The 11,408-nt window shown below is 51.8% G+C and overlaps 2 protein-coding genes across 2 annotated transcripts; both read left to right on the top strand.

Annotated features, from left to right (window-relative positions):
• The first annotated feature begins 1,880 nt into the window (after positions 1-1,880).
• On the top strand, positions 1,881-7,597 carry BP01DRAFT_390621 (DNA topoisomerase 2). Its single transcript, XM_025578014.1, has 3 exons — positions 1,881-2,177; positions 2,240-2,575; positions 2,634-7,597. The coding sequence occupies exons 1-3, from the start codon at positions 2,106-2,108 to the stop codon at positions 7,353-7,355; spliced, it is 5,130 nt and encodes a 1,709-aa protein (XP_025432946.1). The 5' UTR covers positions 1,881-2,105; the 3' UTR covers positions 7,356-7,597.
• A 472-nt stretch (positions 7,598-8,069) lies between these two features.
• Positions 8,070-9,812, top strand: BP01DRAFT_292679 (MFS transporter; the record flags this gene model as incomplete). The annotated part of the gene is made up of 2 exons (XM_025571698.1): positions 8,070-9,218; positions 9,357-9,812. 2 exons carry the CDS (start codon positions 8,070-8,072, stop codon positions 9,810-9,812), a joined length of 1,605 nt encoding a protein of 534 aa, XP_025432945.1.
• Between the last annotated feature and the right edge of the window lie 1,596 nt (positions 9,813-11,408).

Below are 11,408 nucleotides of genomic sequence, written 5' to 3'. Positions count from 1 at the left end.
GGGGAGGAGGTTTCAGGGCCAGGAATTGGGGGATGGAGCAAGAGAGTGAGTCGCGATGAAATGATGGTTTAGTTTAGTTCAGTGTTAGTGTCGGCCACTAGCAATGCTGACACTCTTTGCCTCCCTCCTCCCCCCCCATCATCCACTTCTCTCTCCATTTGTTCAGGGGCCGCCGTCGCTTTTTGAGGGCATCCACCGAGCCTCGCCCCGTCGATCGCTTGCCAATAATCATCCCTATCGTCAACGAGCAGCAAGACGACGAATTGAATGCTTATCCCAATCACTTGCTCGCTTAACTTCATTCTACAAAGTAGACTACAGGCAGTCGAGATAATGAGACCAGCAGGAGTTCGATGTCCGATATCTGTCCGCATCACGAACCATGGAAATTGCCTGATCTGACCCCCGAAACCCCCATTCTTTGTACAAAACAGGCACTATGGACCAATTCTGACCCTATTTATTTAATTCTCATTCTTTTATGATGAGGCCCTTCCAGGTTTCCCTCGCCCTAGTCCAGTCTCAGTATACTACCGGTTTGCTTGGCACCCGGTCGATTCAGCTTCCAGGACCCATATGACTGTATAGGTTGGCACAGAAGTATCGTTTGTCTGAGCGATCGACCCACTATCGTTCTGCTAGCACTGCAGATGACGGGCAGAAAGAGGCAAAAGGAGAAGCATAGACATTAATGATTCAATCAGAGGATCTGACCCAACATCAAACACTTACCGCAACATCGACCGCAGCAGGTTGGCTACTTATCTTGCAGATTGAATCAATATGTTGGTGGAAAGCCCTCATGCTGACGGAAAAGGACTGGAAGAAACTGCCCCTGAATGGTAAGGTAATACCTTAGTGAAAGATGGATTACCGTGTTTCAAGTGCTCGAGAGAATGTCTTTCCGTACTCTGGTTGGATGATACATGAAGTGTGAGTAATATTATTGGGCGTGACGGCTTTGTCCTGGGCCCTCTTACAGTACGTTACCGCCGAGACTTCGTCAGGGTCCGAAACGTCCACAGATTCTAGAAGGCATGCGGATGATTCGGGCCAGGACCAAGTAAGCTTTGGTGTTCACGACTCGCCATGCTTTGTCTGTTAATAGCACCATTCAGGATCCACTCGACAAAGCCATCCACCGGCTGCGTAGCTTACACATTTGATAAAGCTACCTCGCATTGTAAGGAATAGAACCTGGAAGAATGGTCCGAGGTTCGGACACTGAAGGGGTGGGTTTAGACATATCTTTTCACTGGCGCGAGCGCTGAGCATGCTGCTTCTTAAGCAGTTGAATCTACCTCTAAGAAATCCTTGCCAACGACATGTAGATAATTCCACAAGAACCAATTACATACTTCTGGAGGAGATAGTATTGACTTGATCAGACAGACAGGTGAATGTGAATAGAAGTCTAGCTGACAGTTGCCTGAGCAAGATCCCAAGGAGTGGTTGAAAAGATGGTGAAGTATAGAGCGCGGTTGTGGTTGTCTATGGAAACAAACTACTTCAGTGCCTGCAGATTTGAGATCGAATCTCGCGTGGCCATCTTCAGAAATAGACAAGCATACCAGAGTACAAAGCAGTTGAAGCCGCTTCCGAGTTTCCGCTTTGTGCTAAGAATAACACTGGGATGGAGTTGTTGCAGGGCCGATGAGGAGTTTGTTTTCTTTTTTTTCCTTTCCCCTCCCCCGCGCCTGACCCCAATCGTCCTTGCATGTTTTGGTCGCAACCTTCCGCTTTGGGCTCAGGTGTTTGGAAATTACTCTTTCGGGTGAAATCAGCGCCACTCGCGGGGCGGACCAACCTTGATCCGCAGCGGTCGCTGTCAGTTTCTTTGAATCGCCGCTCAGTCGCATCCAGCGCGTCAACAAAGACGACGACAAAACAACTCAACACGGCCGACAACAAAGGTAACCGGTGGGAGGACAGGTTACTCTTTTGACAATACCGCATTTATTCCTCCTGTATATCACCAGGCCTCCACCTGTGAGGTTGATTCTACTAACTCTTTACATCGTTTTCCCGATCCCGTCACTCCTTGACCTCATCTCCCAGTCGTTCATTCTTTTGTCCACACGCGCCCCGAGCGTTGATCACCCACAATGGATGATTCCATGGTGGAGTCCGTCTTCGAGGATGATGGAAGCTCAGATTTCCTCCCCGAACCCGCTCCTGTATGTCTCAATCGGTTTCCTAGCTTACATACAACTCACTAATTGTTGTTATTGCGATGCAGAAAGCCAAAGCTAAGGCGGCGCCCAAAAAAGCAGCAGCCTCCAAAGCAGCGCCTAAGAAGCTCACCCAAACCAAGTTGACGGCAAAGTCTGCACCCAAAGCAGCTCCCAAGAAACGGGCCAAGCCTGACAGCGACGATGAGATGAATGACGCCGATCCCTTTTCCGATCTCGATTCCATAATGTCTCACACCCCTCCCAAGAAGGTTAAGAAGGCCCCTGCGGCTTCGAAGAAGGGGGGTAGCAAGCCTCTCGCCGATGTTGAGAACGAGTCTTTCGGCAAGGCTGATTCCCTTGACGATGCTGCGGCTATGGACGCATCGGAGAAGTTCCAGAGGGTAAGGATTGATAACATTCCTTAGGAGAAAGTGCCACGGCTGATATTAGATCTTCTAGCTTGATCCGCGTGAACACATTCTCAAACGTCCCGATACCTACGTCGGCTCCGTTGAACGCACGGAACAGCACATGTGGGTCTACAATTCGGAAATGGATGGCATGGAATTCCGCGAGGTTTCGTTCGTGCCCGGTCTCTACAAGATTTTCGACGAGATCGTCGTGAACGCCGCCGACAACAAACAAAATGATCCCAGCATGGACGAGATCCGCGTGACGGTCAACCGTGAAGCCGGTGAGATCAGTGTGTGGAACAACGGCAATGGCATTCCCATCGAGTGGCACAAAACCGAGGACATGTACATTCCGCAGCTCATCTTCGGCAACCTTCTGACTTCGTCCAATTACAATGATGAGCAGCAGAAGGTCACAGGTGGTCGAAACGGTTACGGTGCGAAGCTCTGTAACGTGTTCTCCACCGAGTTCATTTTGGAAACACAAGACTCGCGTCAGAAGAAAAGGTATAAGCAGATCTGGACCGACAACATGGTCAATTGCGGCAAGCCGAAGATCACCGACGCGAAGGGGGAAGACTACACCAAGGTCACCTTTAAGCCCGACTTCGCCAAATTCGGAATGACAGGCATTGACGATGATTTTGAGGCGCTTGTCAAACGCCGTGTTTACGACTTGGCAGGAACCGCAAAGGTGGCTGTCAAGTTGAACGGCACTCGCGTTCCCATCCGCAACTTCAAGAAGTACATGGAGATGTACACCAAGGCTATCAGAAGGGAGCGCGGCGAAGAGAACGCGGGATCAAAGGACGAGATCATTACCTGCAGCCCCGATCCTCGCTGGGAGGTCGGGTTCGCTGTTTCCGATGGCTCTTTTCAGCAGGTGTCCTTCGTCAATTCTATCGCAACTACTCAGGGTGGCACACACGTGAACTACATCGCAGATCAGATTTGCAGCAAGTTGTCCGATCATGTCAAGAAGAAGAACAAGAATGGCGCTACTCTCAAGCCGGCTCAAATCCGCAACCATATTTTCATCTTCGTCAACGCTCTGATTGTCAACCCCGCTTTCAGCTCCCAGACCAAGGAACAACTCACGACAAAAACCTCTCAATTCGGTAGCAAATGCGTTCTCGATGAGGATTTCTACAAAAAGGTCTTGAAGACGGAGGTGATGAACAACATCTTGCACTTTGCCCAACAGAAGGCCGATCAGATGTTGAAGAAGAGCGACGGTGGCCGGCGCAGCCGCATGAACAACCCGAAATTGACCGATGCTAACAAAGCTGGCACGAAGGATGGTCATCACTGCACCCTCATTTTGACTGAAGGTGAATCAGCCAAGGGTTTGGCCGTGGCTGGAAGATCGGTTGTTGGTCCCGATTTGTTTGGTGTCTTCCCGCTTCGTGGAAAGCTGCTCAACGTGCGTGATGCCTCGTTCGACCAGATCTCGAAGAACGTGGAAATCCAGAATATCAAGAACTTCCTCGGTCTTCAACACAAGAAGGAATACACCGACACCCGTGGTCTTCGATATGGTCACTTGATGATTATGACTGATCAGGATCACGACGGTAGTCACATTAAGGGTTTGCTCATCAATTTCCTCCAGGCTCAATTTCCCAGTCTGCTCAAGATTCCTGAATTTCTCATCGAGTTCATTACTCCCATTGTGAAGGTGTGGAAGGGTGATCCCAAGAATCCTACCAAGCAACGCTCTTTCTTCACCATGCCCGAATACGAGGCGTGGAGAGAGGAGCACAAGCATGAACGTGGATGGGAGCACAAGTACTACAAGGGTCTGGGTACCAGCACTACTGAGGATGCTCAGATCTACTTCCGTGATCTCGATCGTCACTTGAAGGAATTCCACACTCTACAGGACAATGAGGCTGGGCTCATTGAGCTCGCCTTCTCTAAGAAAAAGGCAGACGAAAGAAAGGAATGGCTTCGCCAATTCAAGCCTGGAACGTACCTCGATCACTCCGTGTCCAAGATTACTTATACCGACTTCATCAACAAGGAGCTTATCTTGTTTAGTATGGCGGATAATATCCGGTCGATTCCTTCAGTTGTCGACGGCCTCAAGCCGGGTCAACGCAAGGTCTTGTACACCTGCTTCCGTCGCAATCTGAAGAAGGATATGAAGGTTGTCGAGCTTGCTGGTCACGTTTCGGGTATGACCGCGTACCATCACGGTGATGCTTCATTGCAGCAGACCATTGTCGGCCTGGCTCAGACCTTTGTTGGTTCCAACAACCTTAATGTTCTGGAGCCAAGTGGTAACTTTGGTAGTCGTCTCCAGGGTGGGTCCGACTGTGCTAGTGCGCGTTATATTTACACTCGCCTGTCGCCGTTTGCTCGTCGCGTCTTTCACCAAGCTGACGAACCTCTTTTGACGTATAACATCGATGACGGGAAACAAATTGAGCCAGAGACCTACGTGCCTGTCGTGCCCCTGATTCTCATCAATGGTGCGGATGGTATTGGCACGGGTTGGAGTTCTACTATCCCCAACTACAATCCCGAAGATGTTGTAGAGAATTTGAAGCGCATGATGGACGGTGAGCCAACCAAGCCCATGCAACCTTGGTTCCGAGGCTTCACGGGTGAAGTGACCGATATTGGCGGCGACCGGTTCAAATTCAGCGGTGTCATCAAGGAGACTGGAGACAAGGAAGTCGAGATTACCGAACTTCCTATCCGTACTTGGACTCAGGATTTCAAGGACAAGCTCGAAGATATCATCAAAGCCGACAAGACACCTTCCTTTATCAAGGATTACAAGGACTACAATACTCACACCAAGGTTCATTTCGTCATTCAGCTGGACGAGAAGAACATGAAGTCCGCATTGTCTGAAGGATTGGAGGATAAGTTCAAGCTTTCAAAGACCATCGCCACCACCAATCTCGTCGCTTTCGATCCAGAGGGCCGGATTACGAAGTATGCTACTGTCGATGATATCCTCAAGGAATTCTACACCGTCCGTCTGAAGTTCTATGAGCGACGCAAGCAACACCAGCTCTCGGAATTACAGAAGGAATTGGATAAGCTTAGTAACCAGGCGCGCTTTGTTCAGATGATTATCGACGGAAGCCTTGTCGTTTCGAAGAAGAAGAAGGCTGTTCTCATTCTCGAACTGAAAGATAAGGGCTTCAAGCCATTCCCCAAGGTAGTCCAAGCCGTCAAGGCGGGTGAAACAGAGCCAGCCCTCGAGGACGAAGAAGAGGAGTCGACCGATGATAAGGACACTGACAACCTTTCTAATGCCTACGACTACTTGCTGGGCATGGCTATCTGGTCCTTGACGCAAGAGCGCGTCGAAAAGCTCCGGAAACAAATAGGCGACAAGGAGATGGAAGTCGACGCCTTGATCAAGTTGTCCAAGGAAGACATTTGGAGAAAGGATCTGGACGACTTCATCCATGAGTGGCGATTCCAGCTCGATGACGAAGCCCGTCGCGAGCGTAAGGTCCTGCAGATGGGCCGTCGTGCCTCTTCCAAGTTGATGACTACCGCTCGCGGGCCTGTCGGTCGGAAGCGAAAGGCAGCCCTGGACGAGGACCCCGATGACGAAGACTTCGCGGCGCCGAAGAGCAAGAAGGCGGCTGCGAAGAAAGCAGCACCGAAGGGAACGCTGCACAATTTCTTGAGCAAGTCTCCTGCCAAGCCCGCTGCGCAGCCAATCGACGGTGACTCTGACGATGATTTCTTGGAAGTCCTTCCTAAGAAGAGCCGGGGCGGGACAAAATCCGAGTCTGTCGAGAAGGAAGAGCCCATCTCGGGCGATTCGGACATTGAGATTCTACCTAAAAAGAGCCGGGCCATTTCGAAGGCCTCCACTAGGGTGAAATCTGAAGACCCTGAGAGCTCAGAGGTCAAAGAGGCTCCGAAGCGCGGACGGAAGCCGAAGCCGAAGCCGAAGCCTGCGGATGACAACGAATCCGACGATGATGCCTTCCTGGAGATCGCCAAGGCCCAGGCTTCCGAGGCTGCTAAGGCTTCCCCGAAACCTGCGCGGGCGGCTCGCAAGCCAACCAAGTATGCCCTGAGTGATTCTGACAGTGACAACGGAGATGACTTGTTGGGAGATGTGAGCAAGATGGTTAAGGGAATTGGTGGCACCGCGGGCGGCTCCACATCGGATTCTCTCCAGCTCTTCTCAGAGCGGTCTGGGCCTGGCAGCCGTTCGGGACTGCAGACCAGCACCAAGCAGGCCAAGCCTTCTCCTGACTTTGATGCGGATGAGACCGACTACAGCAAGCTGGTGCCCCAAGGCTCGCCCCGGCGTTCACTTCAGGTAAAGTCGAAGGAACCTGTCACCGTTCTGGATGACAGCGAGGAGGAAGAGGAGCCCGTGAAGCCTGCAGCCAAGGCGAAGCCGGCCGCCAAGGGTAAAGCTGCAGCTTCGACCGCTGCGAAGCCGGCAGCTAAGCCGCGTGGTCGCCCGAAGAAGGATGCCACCACCAAGGCGGCCGCTGCCGCACCTACCAAGCAGACAACTTTGTCCCCTGCTGCCAAGGCATACGCTTCTAAGCAGGCCAAGACCAGCGCTGCTACCAAGAAGAAGCAGTTGGCAGATGATCTGTCGGACGATGACATCGATGCCATGGCCAATGACATCTTGGACTCGCCTGCAGCTCCCGTCAGTCGGCCTTCGCGACGCACAGCAACGACGAAGAAGAAGACCTATGTCATAGACGATGAGAGCGATGATTTTGGAGGCGGCAATGACTCGGGAGAAGACTTTGAAGACAGTGAATGAGTGCAAAGACACCGGAAGAGATCCCACGATGCTGAGCGTCCATAGGGATAACTCCCTCCATTTCTTCCCTTTTACTACTTTCTTTCTATCGGATCTATATTCTTTGTTTATTAATAATAGGATGTGTTCATAAATTGCGAAGGAGACACTTTTATTGCAGGCGTTTTTGTGTATGATGGGTGGGATATTTGTTCAGTGAGAGCAATAGAAGCAACTGCATCAATTGTGTACCACACAGTTTGGGTTTGTAAGACAAAAAAAAAAAAAGTTCGCCGGACTTCAGGCCGAGCTCCGACAGCCCCACCGCCTTTGGTGGGCCTCAGGGCGTCATAGTGTAGATTCTTCGCCTCCAGTGACCCAGAGATCGTCCACTTCTCTCTCTTTTCACAGGCGGACTATAAGAAGTCAATACCCCCCAACCAAGATAAGTGCCAGGACTTAAGAATTGGTTCCCTTGTCCGGCTCTCGAAGGAAGTGGGCCCAGTGGGTCGACCGCGGTACATTCGGTGAATTCGGTGAATTCGGCCTTCACTCGCTCCAATTCTTGAAGCTTAACTATCGACCTCTCATTAATCAGCATTGCCTCGAACGGTGCCAAAAAATGTCGTCAAGGTCTGTCTCTCCATTTTCATTTTCCAGTCGAATTTCCCTCCGGTCTTTTGGTGCTTTTTTGCTGCTCGCAACGGTGCTGTGTTTGTCTTGCTGACCCTTCCCATGCAGGCCTATCTCCAGTACCGTCGCATCGGCCAAGCCGTGCGCAGACAGCTCGAAGAAGATTATCCGGAATTTTCCCGAGTAGAGAAGACCCATGATTCAGGAGCCATTCCGGACAACGATGCTGCGAGAAACACACCGCAGCATCGGCCATACGCTCAATTGCCTGGGGTGCAGCTGAAGGAGGTTGTCGACGAGACTGGCACCACTACCGCTGTCCTTCTCGTCGAATGGGAACACGACCGCGATCCCATCAACCCACGAAACTACAGTATTGCCGCGCGGCTTTCGGCGACCTTGCTCGTGACGGCGTTGGCATTTGCTGTGGGATGTGCGTCGTCAATTGAATCGGGCGTGATGCCCCAGAACGCTGCTGCCTTCCATGTCAGTGATGTCGTCGCCTCCCTCGCAACGGGCATGTATCTACTTGGTTTCGCGACTGGTTCTATGGTGTCCGGTCCGCTGTCGGAGGTTGTTGGCCGAAACGCCGTCTACACGGGGTCTCTCACCCTGTTCATGATCTTTATCATGGCTTCCGGGCTGGCACCCAGCATCGGCGCGCAGATAGTGTTTCGGTTCCTCGCTGGAGTGTTTGGCTGCCCTCCATTGACTTGCGCCGGCGGGACTATCGCAGATCTGTGGAATCCGTTGGAGAAGACCCTCACATTCCCTCTCTATGCTATCCTGTCGTTTGGAGGGCCTGTTCTTGGTCCGGTCATCGCCTCGTACATGGGCGAAGGCACGCTGTCCTGGCGATGGACCAACTGGATTATCCTGATTCTCGCCGGGTTTATCTTCGCCCTCATTCTCTTGTTCCAGCCAGAGACCTACGGCCCGATGCTACTCAAATGGAAGGCTCGCCACCTCCGGCATCTCACGGGCGACCCGCGCTACAAGTCCTCCATGGATCTGCAGAAAACCGCACTGCTGACCCGAATCCGCCACGCATGCATCCGCCAATTCAGTCTCACCATCCATGAACCCATCATCCTGTTGATCTCGCTCTACATGACCGTCATCTACATTGTGCTGTTCACCTTCTTCGACGGCTACACCTACATTTTCAGCGACATCCACGGTCTCTCGCAAGGTCTCACCAACATCGTCTGGGTCGCGATGTACGTCGGTATCTGCCTCGGGGGACTCTTCGTCCCGCTCATTTATCGGTGGACGAAGCAAGAATTTAAACGAGCCGCCCTCGCCACTTACTCGTCGTCGTCGTCGTCGTCGTCATCATCATCCTTTGACAACGAACCTATCGACCCCAACCCAAATAATCCGCACGAGCAACCGGAGGAAAAATCCCCTCAACAGCACCAACACCACCACCACCACGCCCCACGCCCAGAGAACCGGCTGTGGTTTTCCATGATCGGCAGCCCCTTCATCCCCATCAGCCTGTTTTGGATGGGCTGGACCTCCTACTCCAGCGTCTCCGTCTGGTCGCCCATCGTGGCGTCCGCCGTGTTCGGGTTCGGCACCATCACGGTGTTCATCTCCTCGTACATGTACGTCATCGACGCCTACGACATCTACGCCGCCTCCGCGTTGGGCTTCATGACGGTGTCGCGGTATTGTGCTGCCGGCGGGATGACGGTCGTCGGCGTGCCGTTTTACCAGAATATGGGCGTGCATTGGACGTTGACGATTCTGGGGGCTATTAGTGCGCTGCTGGTGCCGGTGCCGTATGGGTTCTATCGGTGGGGGGAGAAGATTCGGGGCTGGAGTCGGTATGCTGTTTGATTGGCTTGTGGGTTTGGATGGAGGATGGAGGATGGAGGATGTCGTGGTGTGAGGTTGCTGAAGTTGGGTGATGGGTGGTTGGGTGGTTGGGTTCGGCAGGCGGAGCGGATGTCGGGAAACAGGTTTACATGGACAGGTAGTCGGGGCTGGCGGGTGATTCTCTCTCTGTTCTTTGGAGGGTCTCTGGAAATTATTCCTCTCTAACCCTTGCGAAAAGCAATACCTGTCCCTTTCTGATGGATTAATGCTGAGGTATGAGGTACGACGAAAGCCTTTGACGGCAAGAAGGGGGGAGGTGAACTAGAAGAGAAGGGGGGCTTTAATATTACCTAGATCATTAGATAATTAGATGGCGTTCTAGAGCTATACAAATAATAGACAGATGAAATGTTTACTCTACTCAAGGAACTAAGACTAGAAAGTAGCTCACGATAGCTCAAGTGCAATGTAAAGAAGGAAAGACTTGGCTCCTCATACCCCAACCCAGGAGTTCCATGAGTACGATTCTTAGTACCCAATGCACCTGTAGCGGCAGAGGCAACCACTCAATGCTCAAGCTCCTACAACACCTCCACCCCACTAGCCTATAACCCCAGATTCCAAGTAGCGGACGAAACAAAGCTCCTTCAACTGTCTCATGAAGAGGGCAGAGTGTCAACAAAAGACCCAGCTCGAAATCGCCTCAGCGTGCAGTTCTTTCTCACACCCGTGCGTGCGGAAACCGACAGGGCTGACACCAACCCCCCTCCGCGACTTGGATTTCAATCTGGATGGGTTGTGTTGTGATGCTATGCATGGTGAAGTGTGTCCTTTCAGGACTCCAGTGACAAAAACCTTACCTTAGCCCTCTTCCCCTTTGCAAAGCAAAAGCAATCCTCTCAAAATGGGGAGGGTTAGTGTTCATGCCGCTTGTCTCGGAGCTTAGCTAGCTCTCTTGATCCTCCTTTTTGCGGCGAGGAAGCCGTACTGAATGGAAAAGCGCCAGACAAAGGAGGATGGATGCCATCAAGCACCCCCCCTGCGGCCGGTTGTATGCATAGTAGTCCACTTTTCAGACCTCAAATCCAATAGGTTACTCTACAGTTTGGTTTGGGTTCCTCACCGAGACCTGGAATCGGAAGTAGACACGACTAGTCACCTTATCCATTCATTCCATCAACCAGCTTGTCCTCGGGTTTCTTGTTCATGTACTGGGCCTGATAGAGTCGAGAAGCAGGAGAGGATACGCTGATAGACAACAAGGGGCATGTTAGTTGTTACGGGGGTGAAGCTGCTGGAAGTGCCAAGAGGATTGAGTCGATGGGGGTTTACCTCTACTGGCTACCTAGTGGCTGTCAGTATGCTGGGGACTGTCTTCTAACAGGTGAATATGCTTGGCAGCGTTGGAAACCAAACAAAGAGAGAAGGAAAGAGATACATAGGGATGGAAGGAGGTGGATGTCAATGTAGCAGTTAACATTGAATTGGCCATAGCTCATCGAGCAAACCTACTCCTACTCCAATCAAGGAGTCCCCACATGTTTCCCCGCAAAAAAAGCCAGGTTAAGCTTTTTTCTCTACCGCTGTCATCATCGTCTTGTGTAACTACCCAACTCC

This window comes from Aspergillus saccharolyticus (genome assembly GCF_003184585.1).
Source record: "Aspergillus saccharolyticus JOP 1030-1 unplaced genomic scaffold BP01scaffold_9, whole genome shotgun sequence".
NCBI lineage: Eukaryota > Fungi > Ascomycota > Eurotiomycetes > Eurotiales > Aspergillaceae > Aspergillus > Aspergillus saccharolyticus.
The sequence above is the reverse complement of the archived record's forward strand: the minus strand, read 5'-3'. Positions and strand labels throughout refer to the sequence as shown.